Source organism: Pristiophorus japonicus, chromosome 7 (genome assembly GCF_044704955.1).
Source record: "Pristiophorus japonicus isolate sPriJap1 chromosome 7, sPriJap1.hap1, whole genome shotgun sequence".
NCBI classification, from domain to species: Eukaryota; Metazoa; Chordata; class Chondrichthyes; family Pristiophoridae; genus Pristiophorus; species Pristiophorus japonicus.
The window spans coordinates 161,184,547-161,201,866 of NC_091983.1; the positions used below are offsets into that span (position 1 = coordinate 161,184,547).

A 17,320-nucleotide genomic window follows, 5' to 3' on the forward strand; every position below is an offset into this window, starting at 1 on the left:
CCGCGGGGCAGGCATCGCGAGCCTCTGCCCAGTCACCGGTTAGGACACATCTTTTTACTAAGGATAACGTGGGGTCGCTGGCCGCCAAGGCTCTGATTTGGCGAGTCGTCATGGGTGAACCTGTGGACTCAAAGGCATTGATTGCCATGACTATCTCACCGTCCTGTTCGTCAGACCCTTCCATGGTTGCCAGGGGTAGCCTGCTGAGCGCGTCAGCACAGTTGTTTGTGGCTGGTCTGTGCCTTATGGTATAGTCGTAGGACGCCAGCATGAGTGCCCACCGTTGAATTTGCGCCGAGGCATTGGCGTTTATTGCCTTGCTCTCGGATAGCAGGGCCGTGAGGGGCTTGTGGTCGGTTTCTAATGCGAACTTGGCCCCGAAAAGGTATTGGTGCATCCTTTTGACACCGTACACGCACGCGAGCGCCTCCTTCTCCACCATTCCGTACCCGCGCTCCGCCCGCGAAAGTGACCTGGAGGCATAAGCTATGGGTTGTAATTTGCCCGCACTATTGACATGTTGCAAAATGCACCCGACCCCATACGCTGATGCATCGCATGTGAAAACTAGCTTTTTACCTGGATCAAAGAAAGTCAAAACACTGTTGGAACACAGAAGGTTGCATGCCTTATTGAAGGCGCGTTCCTGGACGTCCCCCCAAAACCAATCGCATCCCTTCCTGAGTAGCACATGGAGAGGCTCCAGCAACGTGCTTAAGTTCTACATAAAGTTCCCAAAGTAATTGAGTAGCCCGAGAAAGGCGCGCAGTTCTGAGACATTCCGGGGCCTGGGTGCCAGGCGAATTGCTTCTGTTTTGGACTCTGTTGGGCGGATTCCATCAGCGGCAATCCTTCTGCCCAAAAATTCAACCTCGGGTGCGAGAAACAGGCGCTTGGATTTCTTGACTCGTAGGCCTACCTGATCCAACCGCTGTAGTACTTCCTCCAAATTACGGAGATGGGAGTCGGTGTCCCTGCCCGTGATAAGTATGTCGTCTTGAAATACAACCGTCCCCGGGATGGACTTGAGCAGACTCTCCATGTTGCGCTGGAATATGGAAGCTGCTGACCTGATGCCGAATGGGCATCGATTGTACATGAAAAGGCCTCGATGTGTGTTGATGGTGGTGAGTAGCTTGGATTCCTCGGTCAATTCTTGCGTCATATACGCAGATGTGAGTTCTAGTTTTGAGAAAAGTTTACCTCTAGCCAATGTGGCAAATAAGTCCTCCGCTCTGGGCAGCGGGTACTGGTCCTGTAGGGAGACTCTGTTTATGGTAGATTTGTAGTCCCCACAGATTCGTACGGATCCATCAGGCTTCATGACTGGGACGATGGGACTTGCCCAGTCGCTAAATTCCACAGGTGATATAACGCCTTCCCGCAGAAGCCTGTCTAGTTCGTGTTCAATCTTTTCCCTCATCACATAGGGTACAGCTCAGGCCTTGTGATGGACCGGTCTAGCATCCTGTGTGATGTAGATTTTGACTTTGGCCCCTTTGAAAGTGCCCACACCTGGCTGAAAGAGATGTTCAAATCGCTTTATAACTGTTGAGCAGGAGGTCCGTTCCTCTAATGATATGGCATGGACATCATCTCATTTCCAGTTTAGTTTTGCCAGCCAGCTTCTCCCCAGCAGTGCTGGGGGGTCTCCGGGGACAATCCACAGGAGAAGTCGGTTCACTGTCCCTTTGTGTGTGACAGAGAGCATGGCGCTGCCGAGGACTGGTACGAATTCTTTGGTATAAGTCCTTAGTTTGGTGTCGACCCTTGTGAGTTTTGGTCTGTCTCTTTTATACGGCCACAGTTGTTCAAATTGTTGAGCGCCCATGAGAGATTGACTCGCTCCCGTATCCAGCTCCATGTTGACAGGTATCCTATTGAGTAGGACCCTCATCATTATAGGAGGCGTCCTGTTGTAGGAGCAGCGGCCATTGATCGTGTTGACCCACTGTACATTGGTGTCCCGGGTACTGTCCCCTTCTTCTGGTCTTCTGGTCCGCTTTCCGACCCATCCGATTCGTATACCAGCCGAGCTGCCGTTTTTTTGCACATGCGGACCAAATGCCCTGTATATTCACAGTTCCTGCAAACAGCGTGCTGAAATCGACATCCCCTTGACGAGTGCCCACCCCCACACCTCCAGCACAGACCGGTTCCATTGTTCAAAGTATTCCCAAAGAATGAGCTGCGTCTGGCTGATCTCTCTTGAGCTTCTCTCAGTTTGAAGTTGATTGCTTGCATTGTGAGTTGATGAGGTGTGAACGGCCGTTCCTGTGGCCCTTGATGGCTTCTGGCGCCACTGCCTGCTGTCAAGAGCCTGTTTTCCCGGTTTTGTCTGTGTGTGGGGGTAGCAGCTTGTTTAGTGCTGTGAACTTCTTGTTCCAATATTTCGTTAGTTGTCGTACCTGCATTGTAAATCAACCTCGTTTCTTCTTCCCCTACCAAGAATGTCTGTGCAACCAGTGCTGCTGCCTCTAAGGTCAGGTTCTTGGTCTCTATGAGCTTTCGGAATATGCTTGCATGGCCTATTCCTTCAATGAAAAAGTCTCTCAGCATTTCTCTCCTTAGTTCATCAGAGAACTCACATAAACTATCTAACTTCCGAAGTTCCGCCACGAAGTCGGGTATGCTCTGGCCCACACAGCATCTGTAGTTGTAGAACCTGTGTCTGGCCATGTGTAGGCTGCTCGCTGGCTTCAGGTGGTCTCTTACCAGTGTGCTCAATTCTTCAAACGACTTGCTTGCTGGTTTCTCGGGTGCCACCAGATCCTTCATTAAAGCGTATGTTTTCGAGCCACAGCTGGTCAAGAGATGGGCTCTTCTCTTGTCTGCCTTATCGTCGCCTAACCAGTCTTTGGTTACAAAGCTTTGCTGGAGCCTTTCTATAAAGTCTTCCCAATTGTCTCCCGCATTGTACTTTTCATCTGATCCGTTGTTCGCCATTCTGTGGATTCTGTAATCCCGTAACTCGTCGCCAATGTAAAGTCCTGTCCCCTCAATACAGATTCACACGAGGCATGTAGTGAAGTCAAGGTCACTCTGGACCCACACCTGTATGTCACAGCTCTGGAATGCTGCACTTGCCTGAGACCTTTCCTTATATACCTGTCTCTTGTAAGTGCACCCCTGGTGGTAAGGTATGCTGGTGTTTACAGGTTATATCTTATTACAGTCATGTATAGCATGTTAGGATACAGCTATATATAATAATGTAAGATACATGACAGTTCTAGTCTCTCCTGTCAGCGGAAACATTCTCTGTGCATCCACAAAATCAAGCCCCCTCATAATCTTATACGTTTCGACAAGATTAATGCGTTCATAAAAAAGAATGAAACTGAGCACTGTGTACAATGAGCAAATGTGACCTTAGCTCCTTTAGTAAGACTCGAGAGTGCAGGTACCTCGTGGGTGGCCTGTTTATATACCGTGCTCCCAAGGGATGCTGGGATCCCTTGGGACTCCAACAGGTAGGCCCTCTGGTGGTAGTGTGATACAGGTTGCAAGGTGTTAAATACATAACATCACTCCCCCGTAAAGTTAATAGTACACTTATTTACAAGGTGAGACGATCTGGGACTTTTTGCTCCCTTGTCGATCGTCTTGGTATAAATGCGGATGTGGGTGAGTTGGTTGGTTCTTCACTGGGCTGTTGGGCAGCCGGCCTTGCTGGGCTGCTGGGGATGGTGTGTTCGGCTTCGTGGTCAACCATGATGTCGGTTGCCACTTGTGTGTGTGTTGGAGGGTCAAAGTTAGTGGTGTCTTCTCCGAGTTGTTCGTAGCTGTTGGTGAACTGCAAATTGATTTGGTCCAAATGTTTTCTGCACGTTAGTTCATTGGCCAATTTGACCTGAAACACCCTACTCCCCTCTTTGGCTTTGACCGTGTCAGCAAACCATTTGGACCATGTCCATAATTGAGTATAAATACAGGGTCCTTGATCTCAATATCACGTGACAAATTTGCGCGGTCATGGTACACACTTTTTTGATGCCGTCTGCCCGCCACGTGATCATGGAGATCAGAGTGGACAAGAGAGAGCCTTGTTTTGAGCGCCCTTTTCATGAGCAGCTCGGCTGGGGGAACCCCGGTGAGTGAGTGGGGTCTGGTGCAGTAGCTGAGCAGCACTCGGGATAGTCAGGTCTGCAGGGAGTCTTCCGACATGCATTTCAAGCTTTGGTTGATGGTCTGAACTGCCCGTTCTGCCTGGCCGTTGGATGCGGGCTTGAACGGGGCAGATGTGATGTGCTTGATCCCATTGCGGGTCATGAATTCCTTGAATTCCGCACTGGTGAAACATGGCCCATTGCCGCTCACTCGGACATCAGGCAGGCCGTGCGTGGCAAGCATGGCTCGTAGGCTTTCAATAGTGGGCGTGGACGTGCTTACAGACATTATTGCACATTCAATCCATTTTGAGTAAGCATCCACGCCAACCAAGAACATTTTTCCGAGAAATGGGCCCGCATTGTCCAAGTGGATCCTCAACCACGGTATGGAGGGCCAAGACCACAAACTTAGCGGTGCCTCGCTAGGTGCATTGCTCAGCCGAGCGCAGGTGTTGCACTGGCGCACGCACGACTGTAAATCTGAGTCGATGCCGGGCCACCACACATGGGATCTGGCTATGGCTTTCAACATTACAATGCCTGGGTGGGTGCTATGCAGTTCACAAATAAACGTATCTCTGCCTTTCTTGGGTAAGGCCACGCGATTACCCCACAACAGACAGTCCGCCTGCAAGGATATTTCGCATTTGCGCCTGTGGAACGGCTTAATTGCCTCCTGTATCTCAGCTGGGACGCTGGACCAGCTCCCATGGAGGACACTTTTTTTTAACCAAGGACAGTAAAGGATCCTGGTTGGTCCAGGTCCTGATCTGGCGGGCCGTAACGGGGGACTTTTCATTTTCGAATGCATCCATTACCATGAGCAAGTCCGCTGGCTGTGCCATTTCCACCCGGTGGTGGGCAATGGCAGCTGACTGAGAGCATCAGCGCAGTTCTCTGTGCCCTGTCTGTGGCCGATTACATAGTTGTATGCCGACAGTGTGAGCGCCCATCTTTGGATGCGGGCAGAGGCATTGGTGTTAATCCCTTTGCTCTCAGAGAACAGTGATATGAGCGGCTTGTGGTCAGTTTCAAGCTCAAACTTGAAGCCAAATAAGTACTAGTGCATTTTCTTTACCCCGTAAACGCATGCCAGAGCCTCTTTTTCAATCATGCTGTAGGTCCTTTCGGCCTTGGACAAACTCCTGGACGCATAAGCGACCGGTTGCAAAATCCTCGATTCGTTAGCCTGTTGTAACACACACCCGACCCCTTATGACGACGCATCGCAAGCGAGCACTAATCATTTACAAGGGTTATACAGGACAAGCAGTTTGTTTGAACACAACAGATTTCTGGCTTTCTCAAAGGCAGCCTCTTGTGAATTCCCCCATACCCAGTCATCTCCCTTCTGCAGTAGCGCATGTAGGGGTTCCAGCAGGGTGCTTAACCCAGGTAGGAAATTACCGAAATAGTTAAGGAGTCCAGGGAACTACCGCAGCTCTGTCACGTTCTGTGGCCTCGGCGTGTTCTTGATGGCCTCCGTCTTGGCGTAGATGGGTCTGATGCCGCCTGCTGCGATTCTTCTTCCCAAGAACTCGACATCCTGCACCAGGAAAACACATTTCGAGCGTTCACGCGATCCAACCGACTAAGACCCTCTTCCAGATTCTTCAAGTGCTCAATGGTGTCCCAACCTGTAACCAGCATGTCGTCCTGGAAAACCACAGTGCGAGGAACCGACTTTAGCAGGCTCTCCGTGTTCCGTTGGAAGATTGCTGCGGCCAACCGAATCCCGAACGGGCATCTATTATAGATGAACAGACCTTTGTGCGTGTTGATGCAGGTGAGGCCTTTCGAAGACTCCTCCAGCTCCTGCGTCACGTAGGCCGAGGTCAGGTCCAGCTTGGTGAATGTCTTACCTCCAGCCAGGGTGGCAAATAGGTCGCCTGCCTTGGGTACTGGTCCTGTAGCGAAAAACGGTTAATCGTTACTTTAAAGATCCCACAAATTCTGACCGTGCCGTCCTCTTTAAATACTGGGACAATTGGACTGGCCCACTCGTTGAATTCCACCGGCATGATGATGCTTTCTCGCTGCAGCCTGTCCAGCTCAATTTCCACTTTCTCATGCATCATATAATGGTACCACCCGTGCCTTGTGGTGGATGGGTCGCATACCGGGAACCAAATGGATCTACACTTTCGCTCCCAAGAAGCTTCCAATGCCTGGCTCGAACAATGTTGGAAATCTGCTCAGAACCTGGGCACATGAGGCGTCGTCGATGGATGAAAGCGCTCGAATGTCGTGCCAGTTTCAGCGGATTTTTCCCAGTCAGCTTCTGCCAAAAATGTGGGACCATCCCCTGGCACGATCCACAGCGGGAGTTCGTGTACTGCTCCGTCATAGGAGACTTTGACTTCTGCTCTGCCAATTACAGGAATTAGTTCCTTGGTGTAAGTCCTTCGTTTGGTGTGAATGGGGCTGAGCTTGGGCCTGTGTACCTTGTTGCCCCACAGCCTGTTGAAGGCTTTTTTACTCATTATGGATTGACTCGCACCTGTGTCCAGTTCGATAGATACTGGAATTCCGTCCAGTTCAACTTTCAACATTATTGGTGGACATTTCGTGGTGAATGTGTTGGCCTCTTTAGTATGAGTCTCCAATTCAGCCTGATCCACAGTGGCTTGACCTTCCTCTGCAACATGGTGGTTTGCAGGGTTTGCAGCTCGCCTGCACATTCACTGGAAGTGTCCCATTGTTCTGCAACTGTTGCACGCATAATGCTTGAAGCGGCATTAATGGAGCCGATGATCACCTCCACAACGCCAACAAGGTGTTAACTGCCTCACATTAACGATTGATGACGGACTCTGGGTCACCTGAGGTCGAGCAGCAGCAGCCGGCATGTACATTCTGCCATGTATATTCCTGCTCGAAAACGACGTTACTTAGTGCACAGTACTAGCCGAAACTTCTTTACTCTGCGAAATTTGTTTGGTGTTGTCGCTGGTGGACATAAATGCCTGGGCTATTGTTATGGCTTTTCTTAGATTCTGAGTTTCAACAGTCAGCATTTTGCGAAGGATACCTCATGGCCAATGCCCAGTACATTAAAGTCTCTAAGCATTTGTTCTAGGAATCCCTCAAATTCGCAATTTCCTGCGAGGCGCCTTAGTTCGGCGACATAGCTCACCACTTCCTGGCCCTCCGACCGTTGACACGTGTAGAACCGATATCTCACCATCAAAATGCTTTCCTTAGGATTTAGGTGCTCCCGGACCAGCATATACAATTCTTCATAGGATTTAGCTGTTGGTTTTACTGGAGCTAGGATATTCTTCATGAGGCCATAGGTTGTTGCCCCACAGACAGTTAGGAGGATCGCCCTTCGGTTGGCAGCGTTCTCGTCCCTTCCAGCTCGTTGGCCACAAAGTATTGGTCTCCACGAAGGCCTCCCAATCTTCTCCTTCTGAGAACTTCTCCAGGATACCAACTGTTGTTTGCATTTTCGCGCGGTTGTTCGTTACCTCGTTGCCAATTAATGCATTCATAATAAAGAATGAAACTGAGTACTGTGTACAATGAGCAAATGTGGCCTTAGCTCCTTTAATAAGACTCCAGAGTGCAAGTACCTCGTGGTGACCTGCTTATATACCGTGCAGGTAGGCCCTCTGCTGGTAGTGTGATACAGGTTGCAAGGGGTTAAATACATAACAAAGATCATTTCTCATTCTTCTGAATTCCAATGAGTAGAGGCCCAACCTACTCAACCTTTCCTCATAAGTCAACCCCCTCATCTCTGGAATCAACCTTGTGAATCTTCTTTGAACTGCCTCCAAAGCAAGTATATCCTTTCTTAAATACGGAAACCAAAACTGCACGCAGTATTCCAGGTGTGGCCTCACCAATACCCTGTACAACTGTAGCAAGACTTCCCTGCTTTTATACTCCATTCCCTTTGCAATAAAGGCCAAGATTCCATTGGCCTTCCTGATCACTGGCACCTTCCCTTTAAGTAGTGGAAAAAGCCTGTGCCAATCATGACTGTGAACTAGACCATCCCGATATAGGTCCACCTATTCAGTGTAATGCCAATGAGCAACAGTTTTAGCGCTGAAATCATGACGAAAATCATATTAATGAAGAGTGAGCATGAATATTGCATCTTGACAAATAGAATTCAAACTGGAGAAGTGTGAGGTAATGCATTTTGGGGAGGGCTAACACGCAAGGGAATACACAATAAATGGTAGGACACTGAGAAGTGTAGAGAAACAGAGGGACCTTAGAGTGCAGGTCCACAGATCCCTGAAGGTAGCAGGACAGATGGATAAGATGGTTAAGAAGGTACATGGGATACTTGCCTTTATTATACGAGGCATAGAATATAAGAGCAGGGAGGTTATGCTTGAACTGTATAAAACATTAGTTAGGCCACAGCTAGAGTACTGCATGCAGTTCTGGTTACTATATTACAGGAAGGATGTGATTGCACTAGAGAGGGCACAGAGGAGATTTATAAGGATGTTGCCTGGACTGGAGAATTTTAACTATGAGGAAAGATTGGATAGGCTGGGGTTGCTTTCTTTGGAACAGAGGAGGCTGAGGGGAAACCTAATTGAGATGTATAAAATTATGAGGGACCTAGATAGTGTGGATAGGAAGGACCTATTCCTCTTAGCAGAGGTTTCAATAAATAGGGGGCATAGATTTAAAGTAAGTGCTAGGAGGTTTAGAGAGAATTTGAGGAGAAATCTTTTCACCCAGAGGGTAGTGGGGGTCTGGAACTCACTGCCTGAAAGGGTGGTAGAGGCAGAAACCCTCATAGCATTTAAAACGTTCTTGGATATGCACTTGACGTGCCGAAACCTGCAGGCTACAGACCAAGAGCAGGAAAGTAGGATTAGGCTGGATAGCTCGTTGTCAGCTGGCACGAATGTAATGGGCCAAATGGCCTCCTTCTCTGCTGTAATGTCTATGATTTCTTAACTAGACCATTTCCAGGTGATGCAGCATAACCTTAGTCTTAACACTGCCACTTTCTTGGATATATCCAATTTCTAGCCCAGTTACTGTCTTTGCAGGATATACAAGCGCCATCAAACTTCACTCAACAGCAATGGCATTCAACCTTGATGAAATTCAATTTTACTTTACAAAATGTGACCTGTTTTAATATGTTTACTCTTCATATATTTAAATGGATTTGCAATCAGTTTCTGTCTCTGTGATCATAAATCCATCTCTGATGTTGATAGCTCTGAGGGCATCTTTCCTGGTGCTGCTTCTACTGGTCAAAGGCTGCTCATGGGTTGAGATGTCTTTTCCAAATCATTTCATAATTTTTGTCACTCTGTACAGCTACTGTCCTTTAATTTCTCGCACCCCTTTAAATTTCCCTGAAACAATTTTCTGCTCCTATCATCAGTGTGCTCCTTCCACCCTGTCCAAATCTATACCTGAAGCAATGCTAATGGGCTTGCCTCAGAAAATTAGGTGCAAATATTACACTTTAATCTGAGTTTATCCAGAAGCTACTTCTAACTATCTGGGTCTCAGCTGCACTAATGTTGCAAAATTTAGGCTAACATGTCCTTAGTAAGATATACTTTAAAACATTTAAAAAATATATCATACTCACATTGCTCACTGATGTGTAAGTAGTAGAGAGCAGCCGATTGCTGTAGACTAGGATTTTCAGAAGCAGCTAATGTCTGCAAGACCTCCAAGCATTCCCTGTCTATCACTTTATTTTCTGAAGCTGTAGAGACAAACAAGACGGATTGGTTATTTTACAGGTGAGTCCAAGGGATTGAATCGCACTGTGGGATATTAGTGTACGAATACTTAACCCTTGTGTGAAATTCTGCTGACCACTATTTAATGGAAACAGAGTCCTAATTTTGGACTGTGATTTTACCCTATACTGTTTTCCTGAAGATACATTTCCCAGTATCTGTCCCTTCTGAACATTTTTACAGTAAAACAATTAAATGAGCAAAATAAACAGTGATAAAAGAATAATATTCTGCTGGGGGAAGGGGGTCTTTTTTATTCAACGATACTCCTGCCATATACACTATAAAATGAAAATTGTTCCTTTTGCCTGAGAAGTGATAGTCCCTTTTTTTTTAACTGAGCAAGCAGAGACGTGCCATGTTAGGTCCACCAAATAGAAAACACTTTCTCTGGTGACATATCGAGGGTGTCCATTTTCAGGGGGCTTCTATTATTTTGATCAAGAATTAGCGTCCTTCCCGGGACTGTTTCTACTGATCAAATATAACTAAAGATTTCAGCATCAGCAGTCACAACAGGCATATTGTTTTCCTTTTAAATATTTTTCAACGGGTCTTAAACACAAGTGAACAAACAAAGTGATATGATACTAAGCCATTTCTATTAGGAAAGGTCCCAGGTTCAATTCTCAATGTATTGTGAGTTAGCTGATCACCGTCCGGTCGCTTGTGGGAATTTAAAAATTAGTCTCAGCACAAGCAGAGGAAAATAAACCAGGAGTCCTGTCCTGATCACTGACCAGTGAGCCATATTGAAAATGTGTGTTTGTGGATGTCAGCTAAGTAGAGGATTGGCTTCAACTGCATTGCCTCCACACTGAGCTCTACCCCAAAGAATAATGTATGGAACTTACATCTGGGGACAGATGGAAGTTTTCTCCACCCCACTGATGAGCTAATGACAGAAAAGAACAGAGCTGATTGGATGGTGTTGACCATAGCAATTTCCACTGCTCTTGCTTTCTTTGACTCAAGCAACCTGGATGCTGTCAAGATACTGGTCAATGGAGCAATGGAGGTGGACCCTCATAAGAGTGTCTAAGCCTGAGTTTTTGCTTGGATCACCCCAGAAGACAGCAGGAAGCCACACTGAAATTATCTTCTTTTAAAGGTGGCTGATTTCCACCATTGTTGACATTTTCACTTAGTTACGCTGACTTCTCTGTTGAGCTTCTTCCCAGGATCACTTCTTCCACTCCCTTCTCTATTGGGTACCCAGAATTCACCCATACTGGCATGATTTAAGTTTACTTCCACCCTGAACCCAGATGATCCAGTGGAGTCAAGCTCTAAGTCTGTCTGTGGGGAGTGAATCCCACTCTGCCATAGTTACAGCAATGGAACAGGATCAAGGAATTTTCGCCTCCGAGTGTTTAAAATAAAATTAGAGAAATTGCTGTTCGAACCAGGCATCAGGAAGTTCCAAGGAGCAAAAGTGCAGATCCACTTGATTCCAGCTGCGCGACCCATCCATCACAAGGCGAGAGCGATACCGTACGTGATGAGAGACAGGGTGGAGATCGAGCTGGACCGGCTGCAACGAGAGGGCATCATTTCGCCAATCGAATTCAACGAATGGACCAGTCCGATTGTTCCAGTCCTTGAGGGAGACGGCACCGTCAGAATCTGTGGTGATTACAAAGTACCTATCAATTGTTTATCCCTGCAGGATCAATACCCACTACCAAAGACCGACAACCTTTTTGCGACGCTGGTGTGAGGAAAGACATTCATGAAGCTGGACTTGACCTCGGCCTACATGACGCAGGAGCTGGAGGAATCATCGAAGGGCCTCACCTGCATCAACACGCACAAAGGTCTCTTCATTTGCCCGTTTGGGATTCGATCAGCCACGGCGATATTCCAGAGAAACATGGAAAGCTTACTTAAGTCGGTCCCGCACACCGTGATCTTCCAGGACGACATCTTGGTTACAGGTCGGGACATCGTCGAGCATCTGCAGAACCTGGAGGAGGTTCTTAGTCAGCTTAATCGCGTGGGGCTCAGGTTAAAATGCTCGAACGGCGTTTTCCTGGCACCTGAAGTGGAGTTCCTGGGGAGAACAGCATCAGGCCCACCGATTCGAAGACGGAGGCAATCGAGAATGCACCGAGACCACAGAACATGACGGAGCTGCGGTCGTTTCTAGGACTCCTGAACTACTTTGGTAACTTCTTACCGGGTCTCAGCACACTGTTAGAACCATTGCATGCCTTACTGCATAAAGGAGATGAATGGGTATGGGGTAAAAGCCAAGAAAATGCCTTTGGTAAAAGCTAGAAAACTGTTATGCTCAAACAAATTGCTGGTGTTACATAGAAACATAGAAACATAGAAAATTGGTGCAGGAGTAGGCCATCCGGCTCTTCGAGTCTGCACCACCATTCAATAAGATCATGGATGATTATTCCTTCAGTATCCCGTTCCTGCTTTCTCTCTATACCCTGCAGTCCCCCTGTACCATGCAAACTCCCCACCCCCACAGTCCCCCTGTACCGTGCAAACTCCCCACCCCCACAGTCCCCCTGTACCGTGCAAACTCCCCACCCCCACAGTCCCTCCATACCGTGCAAACTCCCCACCCCCACAGTCCCCCTGTACCGTGCAAACTCCCCACCCCCACAGTCCCCCTGTACCGTGCAAACTCCTCACCCCCACAATCCCCCTATGCCGTTTGTCATGTATCTCACATTACTGTATATAACTGTATCTTACCATGCTATACATGACTGTAACTGGATATGACCTGTAACAATAAGCATACCTTACCACCAGGGGTGCACTTGCAGGAGATACTCCATACCTGTCCCAGTGAGGTATATAAAGGGAGGTCTCAGGCAAGTGCAGCACTGGAGAGCTGGAATTAAAGGTGCAGGTCCTGAGTGACCTTGACTTCAGCATGTGTCTCGTGTGAGTCAGTACATTAGAGTCAGGACTTAACAGTGGCGACGAGTTACGGGATCACAGAATCCACAGAATGGCTACCAACAGCTCAGATGAAAAATACAATGCTGGAGACAATTGGGATGACTTTATAGAAAGGCTCCAGCAAAGCTTTGTGACCAAAGACTGGCTGGGCGACGATAAGGCAGACAAGAGAAGAGCCCATCTCTTGACCAGCTGTGGCTCGAAAACATATGCTTTAATGAAAGACCTGCTGGCACGGGAGAAACCAGCAAGCAAGTCATTTGAGGAGTTGAGCACACTGGTGAGAGACCACCTGAAGCCAGCAAGCAGCCCACACATGGCCAGATACAGGTTCTACAACTACAGACGCTGTGTGGCCAGAGCATACCCGACTTCGTGGCGGAACTTCGGAGGCTGGCTAGTTCATGTGAGTTCCCCGATGAACTAAGGAGAGAAGTACTGAGAGACTTTTTTATTGAAGGAATAGGCCATGCAGGCATATTCTTAGTCTCTATAAGCTTTCGGAACTTGACTCTAGAGGCAGCAGCACTGGTCGCACAGACGTTCTTGGCAGGCGAAGAAGAAACGAGGCTGATCTATACTTCGGGTACGATAACCAATGAGGCATCGGAACAAGGGGTTCATATTGTGAAACAAATCGCTACCCCCACACACAGACAAAGGCAGGAGAGCGTGCTCAAGATCTGCATAAAGTTCCCAAAGTAATTGAGTAGCCTGAGAAAGGCGCGCAGTTCTGAGACATTCCAGGGCCTGGGTGCCGGGCGAATTGCTTCAGTTTTGGACTCGGTTGGGCGGATTACATCAGCGGCAATCCTTCTGCCCAAAAATTCAACCTCAGGCGCGAGAAACAAACACTTGGATTTCTTAACTCTTAGGCCTACCCGATCCAATCGACTTAGTACTTCCTCAAGATTGCGGAGATGAGAGTCGGTGTCCCTGCCCGTGATGAGTATGTCATCTTGAAACACAACCGTCCCCGGGATGGACTTGAGCAGACTCTCCATGTTGCGCTGGAATATAGCAGCTGCTGACCTGATGCCGAATGGGCATTGATTGTACATGAAAAGGCCTCGATGTGTGTTGATGGTGGTGAGTAGCTTAGACTTGTCGGTCAATTCGTCGGTAATCGGGTAGTGGTACCCAAAAAGTGCAGGGACACTTTCATTAGTGACCTCCACAGTACCCACCCAGGCATTGTAAAGATGAAAGCGATAGCCAGATCCCATGTGTGGTGGTCCGGTATCGATGCGGACTTAGAATTCTGCGTGCACAAATGTAACACATGTTCACAGTTAAGCAATGCAACCAGGGTGGCGCCACTAAGTTTATGGTCTTGGCCCTCCAAACCGTGGTCTAGCGTCCATATCAACTATGCAGGCCAGTTCTTAGATTAAATGTTCCTAGTGGTTGTAGATGCGTACTCCAAATGGATTGAATGTGAGATAATGTCAGCAAGCATGTCCGCTGCCACCACTGAAAGCCTGCCGGCCATGTTTGCCATGCACGGCCTGCCTGATGTCCTTGTGAGTGACAACGGGCCGTGTTTCACCAGTGCCAGGTTCAAAGAGTTCATGACCTATAACGGGATCAAACATGTTACATCTGCCCCGTTCAAACCAGAATCCAATGGTCAGGCAGAAAGAGTAGTGCAAACAATCAAGCAGAGCTTGAACAGGGTAACTGAAGGCTCACTGCAGACTTGCTTATCCCGAGTCCTGCTTAGTTACCGCACGAGACCCCACTCGCTCACTGGGATTCCACCCGCTGAACTGCTCATGAAAAGGGCACTTAAGCAAGGCTCTCGTTAGTCCACCCTGACCTACAGGTAAAGAGCAGCCGGCTTCAACAAAGTACATATCATGATAGCGTAAATGTGTCACGCAATATTGCGATTAATGATCCTGCATTTGTGTTGAACTATGGACAAAGTCCCAAGTGGCTTCCCGGACTGTCGTGGCCAAAGAGGGGAGTATGGTGTTTCGGGTCAAACTTTCAAATGGACTCATCTACAGGAAACACTTGAACCAAACCAAACTCAGATTCGCGGACTATCCAGAGCAACCCACATTAGACCCTACTTTTTTTGACCCCCCAACACACACACCAGTGGCAACCGACTCAGCAGTTGACCACGAAGCAGAACCCATCACCCGCAGCAGCCCAGCGGGATTCACCATACCAGGCAGTCCAGCAAGGCCAGCTGCACAGCAGCCCAGCGAGGGCCCAACAAACAACTCACCAAAACCAGCATTTGCACCGAGACGATCAACCAGGGAAAGAAAGGCCCCAAATCGACTCATCTTTTAAATAGTTACACTATTGACTTTGGGGGGGGTGGGGAGGGGAGGCGGGGGGGGAGTGTTGTTATATATGTAAACCTGTAAGTACCTTGTTTAACCACCAGAGGGCTCATCCCCTGGAGTCCCAAGGGTCCCACAATCCCTTGGGAGCACCTGTACTTAAGGAGACCTCACAGGCTGGAGAGGCACTCTGGAGGCCTGTAATAAAAGACTAAGGTCACACTTTACTTTGAGCTTACAGCATCTGGTCAGACTCTTTATTCATACCCACCTTGGACAGTCTGCCAGTGTAGCACAGTTTTAACGATAGTGACCATGGCAACTATTTATGTCTGAAGCCATATTAACAGGCAGTTTTTTATACACTGCCATCAAAGGCTACCCTCTATTTAAAGTAAATTCTAGATAATAATTTCTGATACAACTGTAACTTTAAAGCAAACTATATTGATATGTAAAATATATTAATTGAGCAAATTGAACATTTAGAACCCTCCACAATTATGCTACAATATGACACTGGAAAAGCAATGCAAGTGTGAAAAGAATAAAAAATGTAGCAAATTCAATGTTTCTGCAATGCAATATATGCTTATAAAAAAATCACGAAAAAATTAAAACCCCTATTGGGAATCACGCCACAATTCCTATCAAGGCCCAACACTAAGGTAGAAAGTCAAACCTATAATAAAGCAAATATAAAACAAGCTTACCTTCTTCTATGTGCTGCAAAAACTCCTGTGCAGCCTCTTTTTCGTGTTGTTGTAAAACTGACTTGTAAAGACTGGCTGGGTCAGTTTTTTTCTGCTTCAGGCAAGAACAGCACTGTATTGTCTTGAAAAAATCTTTTATTTTCTGCAAAAGGTTTTCTGAGGCCCTCTGAATTAGTTCCATAAAGTTCTTCAGATGCTGCCTGCATGAGTCACAGAACATCTCCATTGTTTAACTTTTCACCTACACAGCAGAAATGTTGATTCTCAAATGTCAATGATTTCAGAAGAGGCAAGCTGTAGATTTAAGAGGATATGTTGCTTTGAGCTGTTTTCTTCACCGAGGCTGGATGCTTTCAAAATTAATAATTTTACATTTACATATATATTTCTCAGAGGCGGAGAAACACAAAGTCCTCAACATTTAACTTAGAGATGACTCTGTTCACAAAGTATAGCTTCAGACGATGACATTTCACTGTGCTTCATTTGTTTCACTGCAATGCACTCACCATGTTTTCATGGTAGAGAGTACATCTGCACTACAAACATAACAAAGGCCAACCTGAGTTCCTATGATAATAAAAAGGGTGCGGTCTGTACTAGCCTTACATCACAGGGAGGTGCCAAGCTGTCAAGAAAATCCAGCCGTCACGCAGGAATGAAAACCTGTAGTAGACATTCAGTTGAGAAGCTGTAAACCTGCAATGGTTTTAATAGATCTTGCCACTTCTTCTTCAAGAGTACCATTCCAGAACCCCAAACAAAAATTGACAAGGAATATAATATAAAATCATACATTTTATGTCAAATTGTAAGTTGCTCAGCAGTAATTTTTTAAATGTCACTATTTTACATGAACAGAGAGCCCTAGGCAACATAGCAACAGATATCGGTTGACTGGTATAGATATTTTGTTGTTGAAAATTCCAACAGCATTTGCTGAATGCAAATCAAGTTCTGGGTATGGAAGATGTTCCTGAAGATTGTGGGCTCATACTGGGTGGCTGGCATGGTAGAACTACAACTGCAACTATTATGTCTGCAATTACCATCGAATAACTCCATGAAGCCTTGTACTGTGAGTAAGGGCTGTGTGACTTCAGTCCATTTAATACGACTGCAAAGTGAGGGGCAGTATGGCTGGCTGCCTTTTATATGCCCCTGCACACCAGGGCAGGAAATCCCTGGGCCTCCAACAGCAGCGCCCTCAGGTGGTACATCGTAAATAGTTACATAGGGAATACAAAGAGTTTGCATACATGACATCATTCCCCCCAAAAGTCTTTGATGCAAGTTGATTACAGCTAAAGGCGAACCAGAACCCTGTGCTCCCTGGTTGACCATCTGAGTGTCACTTCTGGCCTAGGTGAGTTGGTTGGGCCACTGCTGTCTTGCAGCGCGACTGATTGGGCTGGACTGTTGGGGATGGAGGGATCATCCTCGTGATTGGTAGCGAGGTCTGTTGTCGATTGGGCGTGTGTCGGTGGGTCACTGAACCACCAGGTGGTTCCTGGTTATCTGTGAAT

The 17,320-nt window shown here is 47.2% G+C and overlaps 1 protein-coding gene across 1 annotated transcript in view; it reads right to left on the reverse strand.

Moving 5' to 3' along the window:
* Positions 1 to 16,020, reverse strand: part of LOC139267333 (uncharacterized) — a 95,362-nt gene extending 79,342 nt beyond the window's left edge. Inside the window, exons 1-2 of the mRNA XM_070885478.1 lie at positions 15,795 to 16,020; positions 9,697 to 9,816 (exon numbers count right to left, since the gene is read on the reverse strand). Of these exons, the coding sequence (XP_070741579.1) occupies positions 9,697 to 9,816; positions 15,795 to 16,020 (346 nt within the window). The remainder of the gene's footprint in view (positions 1 to 9,696; positions 9,817 to 15,794) is intronic.
* Positions 16,021 to 17,320: the final 1,300 nt, after the last annotated feature.